General features: G+C 42.8%; 1 protein-coding gene across 10 annotated transcripts in view; it reads right to left on the reverse strand.

The window, feature by feature from the left end:
• Nucleotides 1-23,241, reverse strand: part of LOC117246452 (adhesion G protein-coupled receptor L3) — a 322,005-nt gene that overhangs the window by 26,339 nt on the left and 272,425 nt on the right. For all 10 annotated transcript variants that reach the window (XM_078164394.1, XM_033610365.2, XM_033610368.2 and 7 more), the window contains 3 exons: nucleotides 12,112-12,321; nucleotides 8,543-8,763; nucleotides 2,402-2,468 (listed from right to left, as the gene is read on the reverse strand). In XM_078164394.1, coding sequence (XP_078020520.1) covers nucleotides 2,402-2,468; nucleotides 8,543-8,763; nucleotides 12,112-12,321 — 498 coding nt within the window. The remainder of the gene's footprint in view (nucleotides 1-2,401; nucleotides 2,469-8,542; nucleotides 8,764-12,111; nucleotides 12,322-23,241) is intronic.

A 23,241-nucleotide genomic window follows, 5' to 3' on the forward strand; every position in this document is an offset into this window, starting at 1 on the left:
AATGGGTCGGATATACACAACGAACAAAAGTTGAAACGCAATACTTAACTTCAAGATCCAAGACTTTTTATGCACTCAATAGATACATTTTCTTAAATTTCGGTCTCAAGTTTTCTCAAATGACATTTCAATGATTTTGGCAGTACTTCCAACCAACCCCTCTTCACCTCTTCGTCTGAAACCAGCCACCCAAACAGCTGATGCAATAATTGGTTTGCACAACCAAAGAATTCCTGCTCAACCAGTCAGAAACTGTCTCAGGGAGGCTCATCTTCATGCTCACTGTCCTCACCAGGGTCTTGACCTGACTGCAGTTCATCGTCGTAACCAACTTGCAGTCAGGTCAAGACCCCGGTGAGGACGGTGAGCATGCAGATGAGCCTCCCTGCCTCTGACAGTTTGTACTGAAAGTCTTGTTTGGGCAAACTAGTCATTGCATCAGCTCTTCGGGCAGCTGGTCTTAGACGATACTGCAGGTGAAGACGCTGGATGTGGACATCCTGAACTAATGCGGTTGCATGTGGTCTGCGGTTGTGAGGGTGGTTGGATGTACTGCCAAATTCACAGTAATGTCATTGAAGAACATTCAGTTCACGGGCAACAGCTCTGGCACACTTCCTCAAAACTGCAACATCAATGGCATTTCGTCGTGATCAAATGGCACACTTTAGGGTGTCCTTTTATTGTGACCATCCCAAGGCACATCTTTGTAGTAAAGCCATTTAACTGGCATCTTAACTATGCCATACCTTCCAGGTGGATGGATTATCTTAGAAAAGGAGAAGCTCTCACTGATTTTAACACATTTGCAACCAAATTTAAGAGAAATATATCTACTGAGTGCATAAAAAAAGTCCTAGATCTTTAACTAACACCTGTGAAAAAAGGGAGCAAAAACAAAAGTGTTGCAGTTAAAAAAGATTTCAGTATAATTTCACTTTACTTTGATGTGCCCTATTTATAAAATGGGACACTTTTTAATTTACCTTCCTGCTCTGTTTTCTTTACATGCCGCATTTCCTTTTCAAAAAACAAACTGTGAAATAAAACTTGAAAACAAACACAGAAGTTGAGTCAAGCACATCTCAATGAGTTGAACTTTTGCACCTACGTTTGCCAAACACACTGTAATTAGTCAGAAAAAAATAAATTAAAAAATGTCTTGTGTGTGACTGCTGAATACCAAAAAAAAAAAAAAAATTACATGTGACAGACCCACTCTGGTGTATCTCATTATTTTCTGTTTCTCTGGAGTCGGTAATCACAAAAATAGATAATGAGTCAAATCTGGTCGCAGCATGGGGGTCTTTTCAGAAGGACTCCTCAAAAATTACAGCAATTAGCAAGCTTTCACTTACTTTACTGTGGTTTACAGTTCACATTAAACTAATAAGAGGTGAGTATTTAAAAAGAAGGGAAATTTTTTAACTGCTTAAAATGCATCTTTGCCTCAACCCTCACCAAAATCCCAGGGGTACAATTGGATCTGAGCTCTAGCAGTCTTTCCAACACAGATATTCTTGTTTGTAAATGGAAAGGAGAAAGGCGTGAGTCATGAGGCACACATTGTGAATGATTGCACAAAACTGGAGCGTGAAAGTGCATTATGTGTGTTTGGATTTAGCATCCAGCTGGGCATTAACAGTTGTGTTAAGAGTTTTCACATTTGGGGTCCTGTGGGACAAGAATATTGTCACATTTTCTACTTGTTGAGGATATTTATTAGTTGATTTACTGATTCCGAATATTTATTATGATGGCTGACTGGTGTCTTGGCAAATTAAGAGCAGACCTCCTGTGAAACGGCAATATTTACAGCTTGGCATTAGCATAAATGCTTAGATGAACATCAGTCTCACATCCGATTAAAAGCAGTTGGATCAATAAATGAGATATTTTATTAGAAAATTGGGGCTGTCCTAGTTGGGAAAGACACAGACAGTGTGTGTGTGTGTGTGTGTGTGTGTGTGTGTGTGTGTCCTCCTTATGTATCCGCACCCAGAGCTGTGTGTGTGCCTGCGAGGAGGAGATGGGAAAAAGGTAGCGGAGTATGAGTTGGAACGGGAACAAAATCAATCATAATCGCAGTGCGGATTACTCCAACACTGCATACTGAGCAGAGTTCACTCTCTTTCTCTATGTCTCTCCCTCTCCCCAGCTCCATCCCCCCAAAAACTGTCTCAGCCGGTGACTGCAGCGGGGTGACAAACTGCAATATATTCTCTACACCCCTCATTCGTTTTTCTGGACGGCTCCGTGCCCGCCGGTGGCATATATGCTCAACAGGGCAGAGAAAAGAGGGAGGATAGGAGCTAGAAAAAGGGATCTCGCTGGACCACTTAAGCGACGACCCGCAGGCTAAGTAGGGTTAATGAGCAGAAGGGGGGTGAGGTACGCTTACCATAATTATCAAGGTTGCTGGTCCTATGAAACTCCAAATGAAGTAGGTGTCCAGGCGAAGCCAGCAACTGCAATGAAAGAGATAGAGTGAGGGGAGTAGGGGATATGAAGTGAGAAAGAGGGTGGTGAGAATAAGTAGAGGAAGTGAGGAGGAGGAGGAGGAGGAGGGGGTGAGAGAGAGAGAAAGATTTGAGGTTATGGCTTTATACTCCTGCTCAGGGGATATACATCAAGTAGGAGGCTGGAGTGACACAGAGGAATAGGCACTTCAAAAACATAGATTGCCGCAAGGGGCTCGAAGAATTATGGCCATCAGTAAGAATTTGGAGGAAAGGGGGCTTTCAGTGTCAATGGCAGCAATAATGATGGGCTTTCATAGCCAAACAGGTGTACTTTCAAAGCTAAAGAAAAAAAAAACAGAGGTGGGATTGAGCTAAAACTGTAGGGGATGTACCGCACAGGCTGGGAGTGACCAGACTTTAGTTGGATTCTGTTTCAATTTGTCAAGTTAAGGTAGGAAATCACCATTACAGATGATAATTTATGGATGATTCAATTAGTACTCAATTGAATCCTAGCTGTATCACTTGAAAGGAATTGGATTGACCTTGACCCTGACAGACGTGGCCACACACAGTCCTTGAGCACTCAACAAAGTGTCTTACATGTTCACGTTGACTGCGATGACTCTCTAGGACTGCTGTAATTATGTCAATAATTAAATAACACACTCTCCTGACCTGACACTTCATATCAAAACAGCACATATAGTCAATTCTCCTTCACCGAGTTAAACGAAATGCAGGCCAGAAGCAACAGGGCTGGTGGAAGGTGGCAGCGCTCCTTTGAAATGGTAAGAAAAAAAAAGAAAGAAAAAAAAAAGTTGATTCATGACCTCTGGTTGAATTATTAATCTTTTAATCTCCGCTGCTGCAGCAGATAGACGCCTCCATTTTTGGCTACTGGAATATTACAGTTCATGCAGGCGTGTTGTCATTCACGCTGACAGCGGGGGGGAAATGGAAGTGGCAGAGTATCAGCTGGAATTCAATAGCATTCAAAGGCAAATTGAACTGTTCAGTATCGGGCACTGGAGGAACACACCACTGGGCTTTAGACAGTGACGGTGGTAAAAAGTGTGAAGGCAAACATGTAAAAATTATGTCTCTAAATATGGCATGCTGCTTTGAAATGTAATTTCCGCTGAAAGGTTAGGTGTCTTTTCTTCCAAAACACGTGTTCTGATAGCAACACAAAGCAAGATACAATCATGCATGATAGGATGACTGCTATTGTGGTTCCTCTTTGCGAGTGAAAACAGTATTTACAGCAATATAACCTACAAATTGAAAATTCAGGCTAAAAACCTCAACTGCAACAGACAAGTTTTGCACATGTTTCACTTTTTGTCACCAAAGCACTCGCACACGTACGAGAGAGAATACTGTATGAGAAGTGACAGGACCAATATTGAGTGGTCCTTTGTTGTTCCTGGGACTTGATATGTCTCCCCCTCGCTGATATCAATGGATGAGAGGAGACAACACAGAAAAAACACATATGGATGCATAAAGAAGTGAACAAGCCCAAACAAAAGACGCGCAACATGCACAGAACCCTGGCAGCCCATCAAAGCACATGCTCCGAACGTTGCGGTTATAAATTATGCTGAAGGTTCCATTGTTCGTTTTTGCCTTCTTCTTCTTCAGATCATGGAGAGATTTAAAGACGTGGTGGGCGGTGGGAGCTGCAGGCTGTCATTTTTTTTCTGCCTCTTTTACCTCCCCTTCTCAACTTGTGTCACGCTTGTGTTTGGCTTTTTGGAGCACATCTAGTTTTACCTCCCCTCCTGATATGCTACTTTGTGCACTATTCCATTAGTAACCGAGCAATAAAAACCAGAAGCGTGTGCCAGTCAAAACACAAGCCGCGCTCGTGCCAACAGCTTGCGCTGACTATTCTGGCATTTGTGGCACCAATCTGCAGCGATCTGCGACAGGCTGTCCTTTGAGCCAAGGCAGCTTAATCTGCAAAGACGTCTTTGCAACAGAGATAGTCATTTCATTGGTGTGATAGTGAGCTGATGACCAAGTGACTGAGTAAGGCAGTATGCAATAATTGAGCCAAGGAGTCACTCAGGGCCTTTTTATTCACTCTGAAGAACATTTCGACCTTAAATATGACCTTTAGAACTTGTGCATGGTGTTTGGTGACGACTATTAAAGGTACTCTGTGAAGTTTGGTGCTATGGAGCAATGTCTTGGTGAGCAGCTCTCCATTTTGTTTGTATCTTGTGTTGTTGTATAAATTCCTGTCAGTGGTTTTAAGCTAATGCAACAAAAAATGTAGCAATCAGCCAGCAGAAGGCAAGACAGATGACAAAGAAAATAATAGCGAGAGATTCTATGGGGAAAGCTAACATCAAAGCCAGGGTCACATGACAGACGGAGACAGTCCATCGACTCTATATAAAGATCGTAGATTTTAATAATAACAAGATACCAGAAGGCAAGATGGCACCTACTCATTCCAATGGAGTTGCTCGCCTGGTGCATAAGCCCAAACTTTTTTCGATTTTCTGGCTTTACTTCTGTGGTAATGCGGCCCACTTAATATGCGCAGTAGTGTTTCTCCCGCTAGCCCTATCCACGAGTTTGTGTTAGGCTCAAAGATTTTATGTTGTGATGACTTCAAAGACTTTTAAAATGCTTTTCTCAGCTTGAGGAATGTTCTACAAAATAAAACCTTTCATTGCAATACTGCAAGTGGCCACTGGGAAACATCTGCTGCAAGGATAAGTGGCTTTCCTGGGGCCTGATAAAGATGGACGACATGACACTTCCCAAAAGTGAAGCAAAAACATTTTCATCGCCCCCTGGTGGCTGGCGGCAGTACAGGTCATAAACCCCATCCGCTCCATGTTAACGGATGGGACATAGGCCAAACCTTATTTATACAGTTTATGGGCCAAACTAAAAAATCAAAGTAAAACTCACATTTTTCCCAAGGATGGTTTCTGTCATGTAAGGTAGTTTTTTTATCATGTGTATGTATATTCAAATCTCTGTTTTGGTTTTAACTATTTAATGCTACAAAAAAGGGGGTGTGGTGTTAAGTGCAACACACACTGCCGCCGGCGCGGCGCTGTGGCCGTCAAGGGCCGCCCCCCAACACACACCGGCAGTGGCGCGCAGCGGCACCGTCAACATGTATTTCCCACCCTAGCCCTCTAGGTGGCTGTACCTACACTAGTTGCCAACGGTTGCCAACGGTTGCCAACTGCTAGTAACAGAAGAAGAAGAGGAAAAACTTTGAGGCAACAACAACTTAAATTTCATGGGTGAGTTTCTTATCAAAGTCGTCTTATTAAAAATTTGAAACAACTGGAGTTGACCCTACGAGACGAGACGTACATAAAAGGCTTTTCTCGCAGCGCCGCCATGAGCGCCGGCCGCACTGGAAATAGAGCAGTGGGCTGAAGCAGAGCAGCGCGGCGCGTCGGCCGGCACCAGTGTGGGTTGGTTCATAGAATATAATGGAGGCGGGCGTTTTGACGCGCGGCGTATGGCGGCGGTGTGTGTTGCACTTTAGAATTGTCTGCTGACACATCCCAATCAGTGTACTTGCAGCTGCTAGCGATTGGCTGGACAGATATATTGGGAGCTTGATACTGTTGATATTGCTACTGCAAAGTCTCTGGCTCCAAATGACATTGCTAGTGCAAGGTGGCAGCGGCTATATCACCCCTGTCTTGGCTTGGGAGGATGTGGAGACGCATTGTCCATCTTTATATACAGTAGCATCAGTAGGCTAGTTACTGATAGCCTTGCCAACTTGTTTAGGCTACTTTACAGTAAGAAGCTAACTACTGAAGATGCCCATAACACAACTGCCCTTGAGAAAAACCGCAGCATAGCTTATTTTGTTTTGCGACAATTAAAAAAAAAGCACAACAATGAGAGAAACAAAACATTATAGCTAAAGACTTGTAGCATGCTAACCTCCTTTGAAAATGTGACTTTCACCTTTTTAATTTTCTTGAATCTCTGTATTAAAGTTTTATTTACAAAAGAATCTCTCCAAATATTTTATGTGTGCGTCTGTTGACAATTACATAGCCAAACCTACAACTATTAAGGTCTTAAGATAACAACAGCCAATTGTGGTGAACTGGCAGTAAACGTGCTAGCAGGTTAGCTTGCTAGCTTGGGTACCTCTGATTATAAATAGAACAGGTTTCAATCATAGCCTGTGTATAAAGATGGATGACAGCTCCCTAAAAATGAAACTGATGTAAACATGTAAACTTAAGTGTATTTAAAGACATAATAACTCCACAGGGAACCTTTAACATTACCCAGCATTATAATAAGTCCTCATTGGAACAGACTGGACTACTGAAACAAAAAAGGTAATTCTATCCCCTGAGATTATGGCTGGTTTGATGTATTACTTTCATTAAACTGGAGGCATCAGACAGGATCATATCCTTGTTTTGCTGACCACTCGACCCCTTCACTGGACTTGAGAGGAGTGAAGTGCCTTGCTCAAGGGCACATTCAGAGTAATCACTCAGAGTAATTGAATAGAAGCCATCCTTTACTTTCCTGGGTTCAGGGATTCCTTTTTGATCTCAGACTCTGAACAGGTGACTTCACAAGCTCGCTGACCTTCAGGCTGCTGCGGACATTTTAATGCGCTCAGTTATTATGAGCCACTGGGGCATAGCTCTGGCTATCTACTAAACCTGGGTCACTTTTGACAGCAACTTGTTGGCTATCTCCGCTCAAAGTGAGACCGCCCATGATAACGCTGCTGCGGTCCCAAAATCAATTTGCGGCGGGGATACGTGCCCTCCCCCACCTTTTGCTATTCACCACGTGTCACGTCTTGTCCCTTCCCTCATCCTTCAATGGCCGCGTATAATTGTTCCACTGGTGGCAGGCTTTAATTATTCACATGATGCCAAGGCTCAGGCGGTGGCAGCTATCACCTCATCCATCACTAAGAACTATGGCTCCGCCGATCTACAAATGCACTGTCTACTGGTTGCGTTGTGTGTGGCAGAGTGTGTGTGCCATTTATGATAAACATCCTTGAAGCAAACTGCTGATGCCGGTCTTCATTATTTTCAGATGGGTTTGAGATTAACAGAGAGAAATGGAGGGGAGATCCTCAGCTTGGCATTACACTGCTTTATAGACCACTTTGTATTTCCGAGGAAAGGGCTTATGGAGCTTCTGCAGGAAATACAAAAAGGCAGTCTCTGTCTCTCCCCATCTTTTTGTTAATCTCCTGTCTCTTTCTCTCTCTTTCACTCTCCATCTCCCTGTTCATACTCCCTCCCCCTCCTCCCTTCCTCTAAATCTCTCCGTGCCCGCGCTGTAATTTGTGCATCCTAAAATGCTGAAGACATTAACGACAACAACACGCCATTCATCCAGCAATACTATCTCCTGAAGTTAGCATTTTTCACTGTCAAAACCGTGTCAATTCAGCAGCGGGGAAATGTACGCAGCTTGAGCAAGCGTTCTGCTTCATTAAAAGTTGATGATGAGCAAGAGCTATTGGAGCGTCATCTGCGAGATTGTCAAAGCCCCTCAAAGCAACACAAACAGTTGTCAAATTGTTAGCAGGGTTTCTGCAGCTGATATACACAGAATGGCGGGGTTCAGCAAGGAAAGCCTGTTGGGGTATTTTTTGGCCACCTGGTTTCCCCACCACATCAGGGTGTCGACTGAATCCACAGATTGTACATTGTTTTCCAAAGCTGTGGAAGTAATATTTTCTCGACAAAGCTCCTGCTGAGCGACAGAAGACATTCACTGTTCTAATTACAGGCTCACTAAATAGTACACTTTAAGATTAGTAAATGCAGCTTGGTGTGAATTGGTGGAATTCCCCTTTAATGCATGTTTTCTAGGAAGCTGTGCACTCAACAGTAATGCATGAGGCTGAATTCTACTCATGCAAAGAATGAATGTCAAAGCAATTACTTTGTGTAGCACTGTCTCAAAAAGGTACCATCACGTGATCTTTTGTGGATTACATGCAGAAAGAAAAGCCCCTTCTTCTGCAGCATTCAGATTGTGAAGCCTAATGTGCTCACAAGATAACTCCACATTACTCCACATGTACTCACACTCGATCTGTGCCGTAACTGCGGTAGTCCACTGCAGCAGAAACGGCCACAATAAGCGCCGGGACCCCGTAGCCAACCAGGTAGAAGTAGCGTCGGCGTGAGTGCTCGCTCTCAAACACCTCCACCAGCATGATGTAGAGCTGCACGCCCTCCAGGAACATCCATGTGAACGCCGCCAGGAAGAAGAAATGGAGCAGGGCAGCAAAGACGGCACAAGCAATCTGGGAAGGGTTTACAGCGGCAGACACAAACATAAACGGGGGAGATAAAGAGAGAGGGAGTGGAAAAAGGAAGGGAGATGTGAGCATTCACAGCGGAAAACATATTCAGATCAAATCAGTTTGGGGGCATTTCGCTGTTTTCCTGAAGGATTAAATGCCTTGCTGGAGGGCATGATATGACTTGCAAAGTGTGTCATCCAAGTGACTATAGCTGAGCAGCATTTTCTGACCTCTGCATGTTTGTGTCTTCCCAACAATTAGCATTGCTAAGCTTTTTTTGGCTGACGTGATTGGATGTTTGCCTGTAGTGACTGGCAGAAGAGCGCTGCAGCTACTGAGCCCATGTGGTCTTGTTTGCTGTGGCTGACATGGATGAAAGAGAGATATGAAGAAGCAAAGTCAACAGTCCAAGAGCCATTTGGAGCTTGCTGCATTTTATACTGTGGCCAGGTGCGAGCACATAATGTAGTTACACACTTCCTGAGCTGATAGAGATACGTACAGACAAGACTGGATTACGACAGACTGTCAATCGCATGTATGCCCATGCTCACACACTTTCTAAGAATAATAAGATACAGTGCTTACATGGATTGATCTAATTATTGGCACAGTTGAACATAACTAGCGTATTTTGTCACTGAAATGGATTCAATTAAATAACTAAAAGGTTGAGTGGACATTAATTGCAGTCCAGGAGAGTGATCTTAGAGCCGGGCTGTGAATCAGACCCATAAAATGTTATGGAAGGGAAAGGTGTAGGGCCCAAGCATTATCTTTAACTTCTCAGGGAAGTGGCCTTGCTTAGCTAAACTGTAGCCTTGGAGTTTTGGCGCTGATAGGTATTGTGATATTTGAAGAGCAAAATATAGATATGAGGCTGAAAAGTAAGGACATGTAATTTATTTCTTGGTGAATTTATTATTTCTATTAATCAAAATTCACTTGAACTTACACCACAGCTATGAACTGTCAGCATGCTTGGAATAATATGCCAAAAACAATATTGAATAAATTAAAAGTGTATTAGCAGTAAGATATATTCCAGTGTCTGACCCCATTATAAATTCACAGACACAGCTCATTTCATACTGTGCTCAGACAATCACTCCAGCTTTTTTTCCCCCAACCTCAGAAAGCAAAGCTAGCTGTGTACTCTGCCTCATTAGCAAGCAAAAATGGCATGATTGCGAGGAGGTGTAGGTGGAATAAAGCCCTCCGCCATTCTGTATACATGACTCCACATTTGTCTACAGCGAGTGAGCACACACACTTGAAGATGACTGTGCGGTGACAGCATGCCTCCACCTGCTCCCACAGCTGAGCTCTTACAGGAAAGTAATGCCATCCAAACTACAGTTATTATACCAGAAGACGGTTTAGTGTATTGAGCGGCTTAATCCAGATTAATCTGAAGTGTTAACAAATTGGAAAAACTGCACCAGGAGGTGCTTGGTGGGGGGGTTGAACAAATGAATTCACGTCTGTGAGTATGTGCAGTATAAGAGTGATCGAGATGTGAGGATGTGACAGCGGGGTTGGCAGGTGCGTGTTGTGACTGAGTATGTGAGAGTCATTTCAAGAATGTGTTTGCTTCTGTGCAACCAGGGGACCAAGAGGGAGTGTTTGTTGAATAAAGAGAATCCAATTCTTTCCTTTCAGTATTTTGTCTCAGCGAGGCAGGCAGAATCAGAAAAGTTCAGGGCCACTGGCACTCTCTGGGAAGTACCACTCACAGCACAGCAGGGCGCCAAAGGTTTCATTTTCTCAAAAAAAAAAAAAAAAAAAAAAAAAATTCTAGGCTCTGAAATCTAGAGAAGAGAAGACGGTGAACACTCCTTAGTGGAGGTTAATACAAAGCTTTCGGGGAGCCCCTCTAGCAGCCCCTGGGGACTTTGTACTTGCCAAAAGATTTTCGACAAATTTTGTGATTCCAGACTTTTTTGTGCCAAGGTGCAAAAAGAGTCTTCATATTTTTTTTCCATCTTGACACATTTAATGCTCCTCTCACTGACCAGTTGTTGAAAATGCTGCTAGCTGAGTGTCTGCATCGATAAAAGCAGGTTTGTCACTTCATTGTTGGCACCTTCAAACATTTTAGATTACCTTGAGAAAATGGTTTCAAGTCAACATTTGAGTTGGATAACAACTGCACTCTCATGGTTGAGTAATAATACGGGTCCATGTCATTGGTCCGACAGCCCATTGGGCGTATTTCTGCCTTGATGGTGCGCTGCGACCGGCTCTGGGTCAGCTGGGAAAGGCTTGAGGCGAAGCAGGCTCACAGCTTATGTGTTTGTCACTTTTGTTTTCATTTTAACCCACACCATGATCTTTTCCTGACCCTAACCAAGTGGTTTTTGTGCCTAAACCTAACTAGACCTTAACCACAGGGCATCATGATGATTTCGGAACAACGCGACTTCGGAACAATGGGTTTAATATGGTTGGAACAATGGGATGTTGGACCAATGGGCTGTCGGACCAATGGGCAGTTCCCTAATAATACTGCATGTAGCTGGAGCTAGCAGCTAGTTAGCTTAGCATGAAGAGTGTATAAGAGACAAATTAGTGTTTAAATGGGGCTATGTGCCAGACTATTTCTTGTCCAGGGGCTGTAGGGCAGATTTTGCTACCTCAGGACAGAGCATGCTAGCTATTCCCTTACGTTTCCAGTCTTTCTGCTAAGCTAAGCTAACAAGCTGCTTAATCTAGCTATAAGTTTACCATTCAGAGATGTCAGTGGTGTATTTTTTTTTCACCAAAGCCTTAGCAAGGAAGCAAATACATGTATTTTTTTTCCAAAAACATGATGCTATTCCTTTACACTGTTTTTCTGTTTAACTTCTATTACAGCATTAGCATCACCAATCGATCATTCTACGAATACTTTCTTGTATTAGTATCTCCTTTATTGGAGAGTCCATAGGCAATAGTAAAATATTTTTGTATCAGAAGCATTTTGGTTTTCATTTCTTGTCTGTCTGTAGTCACAGTAGTATTGCCCAATCACATCTGGATAGCAGGTAAAAGTGAGAGAGGAAGCAAAAGAGGTGGAAGGCAGTGGCCAAAATGCAATCATGGAACCCAGTGGCCATCGTCTGACCACACTTGAACTTTTTATTAGATTTTTGTTATTCATCTGCATTCATATGCAGATATATGTTCACAGAGATTAGGTGAAAGCACCTGCACACAGAAGACGAGGTTTAAGCCCAGATATCCACTGACCTTACCAGAACCCTAGAGACATTGACCATCACCCCAAGAGGCTTATTGTCTTCAGACCCGCAGCCGATGGGTCCCGAGATTGATACTAAAGTAAGTATCCATCAGCGGCAGTCTTACCGGCTGGTCACCCCGATTAATCCCCACCAGGAACAGGGACTCGGCGATAAACAGGCTGATGCAGAGGTTCTTATGGATGGTGTTGCGATCACTCTGAAGGCCGCGGAAGAAGCAGAAGGTGAAGAGGCTGATGAGCAGGCAGACCAGCGACAGGAGGATGCCAACCCAGGTAATGACGTCAAGAAGCATGTCGTGGACAGGGTCTGTGTTCTGTAAAAGATGTGATGAGAGAAAGTGGTCAACGACATTTAGTCTATTGTTGGTTGAGATCATGACAGAAAAAAAGTCTTGGAAAATATTTTTCTTATTATTGTACCCAGGACCACATTTTAGAGACGGTCAGGAAAAGATAAAGATTGACGAAAAAAGAAAAGAAAGAAAAAATGACCATACAATTAAATTACCATTCTGTCCCAGTGACATCCCCAAAGCTCTTACTGTCATTATATTTTGGGTGTGTGTGAAGTGCATTCATTCAGCCATCCAATAAACCACTACAGAGCGAGCCACAGGTGGCAGATATGAATCATGAATTAGTCAGTGTGAATCAATCGAAAATGCCCCCCTATTGTTTCATTTTGGTCGGACAGCAAAGTGGAACAAAGTGAGCAGTCCAAAGGGCAGCAGGTGTCTAAGACCAACACAACAGGAAAACAATCAAACCACAACATGGTCAATAACTCTCACTGTTGCTTTTAGATAATTTTCTCTTTTCAAATAGTAATTTGCCACCACAGCCAGTTTTGGGCACTAAAAAGCCTTTTGCTGACAATAAATTTGTGGGTTTATGGGAGAGATAAGGATCAACAGTGATTCCACCGCAGCCATGAAAGAGAATTTACATCAGTCCATAAAAGCCAAGTGCACATAGGGATACTTGGACAGAAGTGGGGAAAGGCAACACACCCGAAAACAGCAGAATCTGCAGAATGACTGACTTCTGTGGCCTTAAACACATGAAGACAAAGACATTAGAAGCAACATTAAGGCTAAAAATTGCGGCCTGTTCGATTGGAGCTTAATTAGCATTGTCTTAATTAGCAAGTGGCAACTTGTCACCTATCACAGGCCCTGTGCCTTTCTTGCTTGATTTGCAAAACCTAACGGAAACACCCCCCAAACAGTGGTTGTACCCTGCATGGTACATTGAAAGGTTGAGGAGTAGCTTTATATATGTGATAAAGAAAAGCATTAAGTTTGATTGTAAAGAGAATATATTCACATATTAAGTCAGCTGAAGGCTAACACGCAAGCAGAAAAGATGTGACAGTTGAGCTACTCAAAAGTGTAAAATATGTTAAAATGGTTAGCTAAAAGTGACAGATAAACAGTTAGCTAGCTAAAAGTAATACATAATATGCTTAGCTAAAAGCAACGGCTGATGAAACAGTTTGCGTAAAGTAACAGATAAATAATTGAAATAGGCCTATATTAAAAAAATGGATAATGAAATAGTTAGCAACAAGTGATGGATAATTAAAGAGTTAGCTAAAAGTAACGGAAAATGACATATTTAGTTAAAACTAACAGACAAACAGTTAAAGCAAATGGATGAATTTTTACAATGGCTATAGCTATAAGTAAATTTTGCCGGGATCCAGACCTTTAAATCCACCGACTCCACAAAGAATGAGTTGACGGACTCTGGTCTGGCATTGTTAAGATAATGAGTGAAAAAATGAGCATCCGTGGGGAGATTAACAATCAACCAGTCAACGCTATGGACATGACTAACGCTGTTGTCAAGCATTGACAAGCGAAGCAATGCAACCAATAAGGAGTACTAACAACACTGGCAAGCATCAAAGTGCGCTTCATGTCAGTGTACCCGTGCACAGCTTAACAAGTAACGGCAAGGGCTGGGAACGTCTTCTGTCGACCAGTGGCAGCAACAACATAATTGTCAGCTGATAAAACAAACAGCACTGTCGGCCTACAGGGCAAAAGTCATGGAAGCTTTTCTAGTTGACAAATAATTGTCTGCATGGACTGTAATGTATTAATCCCAAAAGAAATGTGTCAGTTCTCTGTCTTATGAATCTCCTGTGACTTGTTTGTTTTTGTATGTCCTTTAATGGGCCGATTCGCTTTCGCAGCTGAAACTTAGTGGCAGATCTGTGGGCTACAGTAACTGTCAAATGGTGTGCAGTACACCGCCTACTGGGTGCACTGCAGGCATATGCCGACATGGTCATGGTGCGGCCAACGGTGGACTTAAATGACATTAGAGTTGGGCAGATATGAGAGTCTCTAGTGACTGCTTAGGGAAAATCAAATCCCTATCAACCACGGAAGTCAGAGTGTAAGGAGCTGGCAATTCTGTCTGAGATGTTTAAAATAGTTTCAACTAATATATAAATGGTTGAAATAGCCTAAAGAAATAAATAAAATACCCAACAATCATTAATAAATTGTTGAAGCTTCCAGCTACTGCTTCACTAAGTGGCAGTAGTACAAATGCAAACATTGACAATTCAGTAGGAAAATGTCAAGGTACATCTCGCTGCCACCTTGTGAGGTCAGCGCTCTGTTATCTATCTAGTTTACAACGTCACAGTATTTGAATGAATGTAATGCATTGGGATATGTAATCCAGTCATATGGATCTTGTTAATTATGATTACTCCACCGTCGCAGGCACAGGTAACACAGCACAACCCTCATCCAAAAAATAATTAACCCGGAATAACATGAACATCACATTCTTTACAGCACAAAAAATACTGCATACACACTATTAAATTATTAATAGCTGAATAATATCCAGTTTAAAATCAATTCAAATGAATACATTTGGAAGATGGCAGGTGGTGTTGATGAAGGGGCACTTGATTCATTGGACACGGCTGTGGGGGGTACATCTGACTCTATAAGGTTTGGCATTGCACAAGCACACACCAGCAAAGCAGATGCTCAGATTCCCTGTGCAATTCACATCTGGTATTGGGGACTGCACTGTCATCTGACAATTTGGTACCATGCTACCAGTGGGGGGAAGACAGACTCACCAAGACAGATGCCAGAACATGACGTGGGCATTAAATAAGTGTCTTCTATATGTAAAACATGGGGATGGGCATCAGAGAGATAATTACTGCACGCAAGCACTTTGGTCAGCTTTTAAGGCTTCTTAATTTCCCAAAGGAATCGTCCTCTTTTTCAGCCTGCTGGGCATTGATTTAAAAAAAAAAAAAAGGGGAGGAAAAAAGTGAAAGTGGGGGAAAGGGTGGGGGTAATTTTACAGAAATCCGCCAACCTCCACACAACTCACTGTCATCTCTGCTGGGATTCAAGCACTATCTGGGTGGAACTTTTGAGATTTGACATGACGACTATGTCTGAATGCTAATGAAGATCAAACAGGCATTATTTTAACACAGAAGAACACCACGTATACTTAAAGGCAGACACTTAATTAGCATTGACAGGCAGTTAAAAATCAGCACAGGAGAAAGCCAAACTAAAACTTTTTTTTACTGTGCGTACATCAAGGACTGACACTGTGTATTAACTACCAGACTTAAGAGCACAGTTTGGCTGTTTGATATCAAAGGTGTGTAAGCAGGCTCAGCCTACTGCAAATAATGTATGACTCTGAGCCATAGCGTAGGACAAACCCAAGGAAATATTTGCTTACGTTGAGAAATAACGCCGCAAAAGCATACTATATGACTAATATGTCTCTCAAACAAGCACCTCTTTAAATCATATTTCGACCACAGTCAGCAGTATTTTTCCGCGGGGGCAGATAGAGAGAGACCATCAACATCCACGGGTGTTTACTCTTTCTTTTTTTTCTTCCTCCCCCAAGTCAAGTTAGAGTGAGGAAACTTGGGGGATGAAGTATCGCACAAAAGCCTTGTTTAGTGGCAGCTCAGCTAACGCTAGCAGAGAGGGGAACAGATGCTGATCATTAAGGGGCTCTGGTACAATAACAGCCGCAGTGCTCCTTGAGTCTGGGGAGAGCGCTCTTTTGATTTTCCTGCCTGATGAGCCGTTGTGTATACGTTGGAGGGGTGGGGGGGGGGGGGCTGGCAAGATGTTATATAGAGCAGACGTCTGTGTGTGTGTATGTGTGTACGAAAGTAAGGCGGATTTCAGCCCCCTTACTTTAGAGGGGTGCATACGCAGTGGGTGGCAACAGATGTCGATGTTTGTGCTTGCATGCTCTGTAGGTGTGCGGCGCATGTGACACATAAGTCTGTTTTCACTCCGCTGCATTACAAAAGGTATTGATGCGGTGGGTGGTACTAGCTGCGGCGCATTTTGAGGGGACCCTAAGGTCTCCTGGGCTAGCGAGCTGTGCAGTGGCTGCAGGCTCTATCCATCACAATCTCACCTTCAATTGGAGAGGGGCCAGGTCAGAGACAGAGAGAAGGCAACAGAGGGAGAGAGAAAAAGAAGCTATAGAAACACAGAGAGAAGGGCGGGGAGTGTATCTACACCTGGGTGATGGATTTACTGAGGAATGATTTCTTTGTTCTGGGAGGTGGATGATGGCTGAGACGTCGCCGGCCACAATGTCTCTGCTGAAAAGTTTCCTTTTACTGAGGGCTCTGCCCAGGCAGGATGGCAAATGATGTGATCTGCAGAGCCTCTGCACCTAACCTCGCACCGACAAGCCTCAATGATGGGAATCAGTCTAGGGGTCTCTAAAGTGGGCAGACGCAATTTGCTCTGAAATTCACTCGCTGTGTCGCAGGGGCGGCCGAGTCGTACAGCATCCATGTTACTTACCTGGGCGAGGTACATTTGCGCACATTCGATTTGTCTTCCAATCTTTCCCTCCTACATTTTTTCTCTTATTTCTTAAACACACATATTTTTCATTCCAGACGGATGCCTGAGGAGATTGGCTCTGCCCCTGATCTGCCCGCACGTAGCACAAAATAAGGTTTCTGGGCACTCGAGCAGTCTGACAAGGAGGAGCAGACGTGACGACGAGCCTCTTGCTTCGCGTGCTGATCGACCCGGCCAAGCCATCTGAACCTCACATCACATTGTAGGCACTTCATTACCATAACGTTCTGTGTCTGAAGCCAAAATCTCCCAAACCAGTTCTGTGAAATGCGTGAGAGGGTGAAGTGGTGAAGAGAACAGTGCGCCGAACCTTTATACCCCAAAGAAACGCTCTCAGCATGGGGCCATGAAGCCAATCCAATTAAAATGCATAAATCTCCCTATATGCCTCCAGAGCGGGGCTTTGACTCATGAAATACGGTCAGGCGGGCAGACAGTTGCGCTAAGGGGTAGTGGCCCACTGCAGGGAGTCATGTGACAAGTTCACCTACGGTATGACCAAGGATTTATGATCTGCACGGGGACGAGGAACAGTTGCAGAGAGGGCATATGAATCAGGGGTCCTGGCAAATTCGTCACGTTTAAAAGGGCTGGGGGAGCGATTCCAGCTTGCACGGCAGGAGTTGACATTCAGCACATGCACCTAATGTCACACTGTGTTCTAAGCCACAATAACTATGACATAATGCCCAAGCCAGACTTTCGGTTGCTATGGCAATTAACGCTGTCTCCATCTTCGCTGTCTGTGTCTTCAACATATAAATAGATTTATTTTGAGCCATCTCCTGAGCAGTGCCATGCTTATATGTAACATCATGAAATACACAACTAACCTTGACTGTCCTTTCTCATCATAGCTCTCGTCTGATGGTGCCAGCGTGGAGATGTACTATAAAGACAGTGATGAATGTTACCCAAATATCACCCTCTCCATCATCCAGTGGGATGTCCCATTGATTTATACTTACTGGTCTGTCGGGAATAGTGCCACTTACCAGTAGCTCAGTGCCTCCCTGGGGCCTATCTTAGCACACACATCTACAACGTAAATAATGGCCTGTAGGTGGAACCACAGCAGGTCTATATTTCTTGAGCTAGGGCCTGTGCTTTAGCCCATATTTAAGAGTTTTTTTTCAATCTCAATGCCCACCAGCTCCATCTCAACAAATGGCAGACTTAAATTCAAAAGAAGGGGTTCAATAAAGAGCCTCAGGAGCCTGAATGGGCATGAGCCATTAGGGAATCCTAAGAAATATGTTTGAAGCAGACCTTGAAGAAATAGTGGCCGTCCAGCTTTTGTGACATTCATCGAGCTCCTGCATCTGCTGAAGCAAGACCAAGTGACCCAGAAAGGTTTATCCAACAAAGAGGCTAACTCGGTACACCAAAACCAGCTGACATTGCCACTTCTTTACGATATGGAGGTCAAACGATTTAATTTGAGGCGCTTGTGCGGTGTCCAAGTTCAACACCACTGTTGAATCCTGCCTTTCAACATCGAGTCAAGTGGAATGAATTTGCCTCCAACACATTTTCAGCATCTTCAATCACTCAGCAACAGGACATCTCGAGGTTAGAATCATCAGCGTTCTTAGCAAAGTCACATTTAAGTACACCCACTCTCACATCATCACTTGCTCCAAAACCCTGTTTTGCAATCATTCTGAAAAGATACAAAAGAGACATATAATCTCTCACATGCAGCTGCCGTCTGTGAGTACAGTTTTAATTTGTTTATGCGGCCGACGGCGCTTCTCGGCTCGGATTGCAGGATCAGTCAAAGGCATCAGCTCTCTGGCTAGATTGCTCAAAATTAGAAAACAAAGGGCTCGAGTGGCAACAGTGACAGCACTCGATGCCCTTGTGATCATCTAAGTGGTGGTTACCTGAACCCCCTGTATCTGACAGATATCGTTTGAGTGGGTGCACTTCTTAAAAGTAGCGGTCTCGGTTCAGATATTCGACTTTAATGAGTTCTTGTGAGCCTGCAACTTGAAACAGATTTCACATTTGGTAATTTGGTTAAGGACATTGCATTAGAAACCACCAAGGCTCTAAACATCTTTGGGTACTCGCTCGCAAATTTTACACCTACAATATGTGAATTAGAAATTATTCTGAGGAACTAATTGACTTCAAACATAATTAATCCCGATGAGACACAGTCTGGAGAGTGTGTGTGTTTTATAATCTCATATACAGTGCATTCTAGTTCAAGGGTTTCTTTGAATGTGTGGGCATAGTTTTTAGCTTGCCCACACTTAGAATCAATGTCAGGTTGAGCATGATTACAAGGCAGTTATTGTTAAAGTATAATAGTGCATTTCATATTAGTTTCATAACAAATGTTTGGTCTCAAAGGGGAAAAGTTTAGTCAGAAAGACCTTGAAAATTATAAATTCATGGTAGGTAACTGAACTAAAGTATGTGGAACATGTCAGGTATGATTATATAAAATGAATGTATAATGATTGTTATTTTGAGACGACAATGCATCACATCTCACTCGAAGAAAATCAACGTCTGCAAATCAACTTTCCCAGACAGGATTGGCGCCTTTCTCCACTAGATGTGAGCTGAAATCTGAACAACACATTTGAATTCTGCTCGTCAAAACCGCTCAAATCCAAGCGCCCCAAAAACTTCCACTGCCGTCAAGGACAAAATGAGAGCGGTCATAATGTCACATGCACAAAGCAGGGACATTTTGCCACTTCTAATTTGCGTGAAGCATGTGGCACTTTGAATGCAATCATAACTTGGTGCAAAAAATGTAGCACTACAAGGGCGACACAGACGACAGCTTAATAAGCCGAACATAAAGATCTCCTGAATATAACACTATCATTATTCCCAACTGGTGTGCGTACGATCCATCGGCCAAAAAAACAACAAGATGAAAGATGATGGTAATACTGTAGTGAGCATCTGTCCTCCAAAGGAAAATTGTAATTACAGCTTGCCTATCTTTTTTTTTCCCCTCTCTTTTCCGAGATGCCACTGAGAAATAAACAAGGTTAGAATATAATCTGTTGCTCTGAGGGTAATGAGTAATAACAATGCAGAGATCAGCAGTGGTATGTTCTGTTGCCATGGATACAAAAACAGATAGTCTCTTCAATTTATGAAATTTCTTTCTCTGCCTCTCCCTTGCTCGCACACACACTCCCACTTTCCCCTCCATTCACTGTGTTCTCAGATACAACACTGTGACAGTTTGGCAAATAAAAGGCCTCCGTATCTCCCATTCAGTGGCACCTTCCAACAAGCGGCCTTTTGTAACATCCAAGTGGAAAAAATAGAGAAAAAGGGAGGGTGAAAAAGCGCTATCACTCAGAACTGGGGTGTAACTACTGTCCACTTTCCTCCGGTGAATGCTGTGCCACAAGCAAGCCAGGCTTTCCAAAATGTTAGAGATTGGCTTGACTGAAAGCGCTCCTTTTACTGCTTCCTTTTTTCCCTTTTGCTGCTTTGCTTTCACTGCGTGAAGGATCCCATTCTTCGCGGCTCCCTCTCTATTCCAGACTCGGCTTTAGCCCTGCAGAGAGCTTAGTGGGTCCAAAAGTCACACTGCTGAGTGACAAACAGTGGCTCTCTCTAGCTAGCAGTAAAGCACACCACCCTCAGAGCTCCCTGGAGTCATGTGTGTAGGGCACAAAAACCATACTGAATTTTAGATTTTTGTGCATGAATGTTTTTTCAATAAGGTTTGTGCATTGTGAAAAAAAAAAAAAAAAACCTGAGATGGAGTCAGACTCGAGAGTATAGGGAGGTGAGGAAAGGTCTAGTGGTTTCATGGACAAGAGCCAACTGGGACGGCCCTCAGAGTGTTTTTTCCCTCGCTGATTCAGAAGAGAGGCTCTGGAGGAGACAGATGCCAGATACCAAGAATACTCTGCTCTGTCAGCAGCGAGCTCCTCAAACTTCTCATGACAGAAATAATTAAGCTGTCTGTCAGCATCAGGAGTACGGCACAACTTCTTCCCTGACCTGCAATTCTCCCTTCCTTTCCTTCATTTCCGACACCCTCTTTACACGTTATTCTCCCTTTGTGTTCTTCAGCTTCGTACTCTAAGTGCTGCCCACAATAATCGCTCCGCACAAATCTCACAGCCAAATCACAATTTCTTTACTTGAACATGTTTTTTTTTTCAACTTCCATTAGCACCTTCCAATGAATTGCTCTCCAGCACTCCACATCACACTTACTGTACTCACTCCACTTTGTTTCTGCAGCTACCCAGAAAACAAAGGAAAAAAAAGCACCCCGTTATATGGGGATACAGTGTAGTTGTTTTCTTTTTTTCCTCCCTTCTGTCTTTACATAAATAAATAAACAAATAAACACATTCATGCATAAATAAAGGGAGCAGATGGAAATGGCCCAGACTCAAAATAAATCTTTATGTTAGGTTTTAGTCCTTTAATAATTATATTTAAGTGTTGTTCTAAACAATTTCAAGTAAGAAAAATACTTATTGAAAAAATGATTTTGAACGAAATGTAATAATTGATCCCTCAATCTTCCCACCTAACTTCTGGCAAAAAAATTAATAAACAAATATCCCGTTGACAAACTATTCCTTTAAGATTTAAAACTCAGAGAGTAGATATTTGCTACTTAGCTAAATGGCTGCCTACTGTAAATGTTTTGCACATCGCGAAGCATAAAGTGAGATTTGTTAAGATATTAACAAATTAAATTTGTAAGATGGATGTCAATGGTTAACCCTTGAGAATATTTTTAACCAATTACATGTCTGTTTATGTTTCTGTGCGCACCACCCGAGTTTAGCGGGAGCTAACTAGCTGTGCTGCTCATTTGGCGACTATTGCTAGTAACGTCTTCCCAAGTCAAAAGAGTTGTTGTGGAAACACTGTGCCTACTATCTGGTTTCCCCCTAGGTCACCCCAGTGAGTAAGCAGCTCACTTATAAACACCAACCTTCCTTTAGCACAGTTAGCACCAATAGCAATGCTGACACCGCTAATGGTGCTAACTGTGCTAAAGGATGGTTGTGGTTGAGGGTTAACATTACTAAAAGGGTTTTACGGCTCAAAATGAAGCTATATTTCTACATGATAACGCGGCTAGCCGGCTGTCCATCAGCAAAACCAACAGAAAATAAAATAAAAAGTAAGGTATTTACATTATAAAACATTAAAATATCACTACCTCTAAATGGATAGCACTTTGAAATGCGATGCTAAAGATCACTGAGTTGATGAAACACCGGACTAAAATAAAAGGCCTCTTGGATGTCTTGTTATTTTGTGTTTCCTTCTTGAAAATGACTTTGTCAGTTACTGGTATTCAAAGCAATGTTAAAAGAAACTGCTAACCCCTAATTAGCACAAATCTGGTTATAACTTGTGCTGTGTCTCAAATCACATACTTCCGTTAGTATACTTCAATGTAGTATGCTGTGTGTACTATGTACTTATTGGCGTAGTGTGCATATTTCGACAGGGTAATGTTGTCTCAAACCAAATACAGCCGTTGTGCACTCACCGGAAATGACAACTGCAAATTAGCTAGTTAGCAAACTAGCATTAGCATTCGCATTATCGTTCGCGGTACCAAATCATTACAGACTGCTAAATTAACCCAACAAACATACTGCTGGCTTATACCTGACAACAATATGGTGCTTAGTGCAAAAAACACATGAATTTGTACAATGAAGCGACGTTCACGGTCGCACAGTCCTCGGCCGCCATTTCCAGTTTGAAAATTGGTCCCTCCCCTTCCGCTACGTAGCCAAGATGGCGACCATTGAGTGCGAGAAGTGTCCATAGTTCCACACTCAACTTTTTGACCGTTTTGAATGCACCATCTGGGTACTCATAGTGCACTGCATTTTTCCATACTTCTCAGAGTGAACGCACTTATGTACTCAAAATATTAAGTGTAAGTACAGAAGTACGCAATTTGAGACACAGCATTGGACTCAGATCCAAAATACAACCCCAAACTATCCTCCATATGTGGCCACACACAGAGAGCATGTAAAAACACAGATAAATACATTTTCTGTCGACTTTCAAAAAGGTTTAAAGGCCTAAAAAAATCGTTATTTACGAACCAATGTGAAAAATCTGGTTCAAACAAGCATTGTGTGCTGCAGCTCTTAAACAGCTTTGTACACAAAAACTCACCACACACACACACACACACACTGGAGCCAAACATATAGTTGGGCTGCTTCACACATTGGAGGTTTAAGATGGCTTCAATCAATACACACTTTACACTGACAGGGTCATTGTTTAAAACTATATGAATGGGCTGTGTGTATATTGGCACTTTAAATGTTAGTCTACAAAGTG

Source organism: Epinephelus lanceolatus, chromosome 22 (assembly GCF_041903045.1).
Source record: "Epinephelus lanceolatus isolate andai-2023 chromosome 22, ASM4190304v1, whole genome shotgun sequence".
Classification (NCBI taxonomy): domain Eukaryota; kingdom Metazoa; phylum Chordata; class Actinopteri; order Perciformes; family Serranidae; genus Epinephelus; species Epinephelus lanceolatus.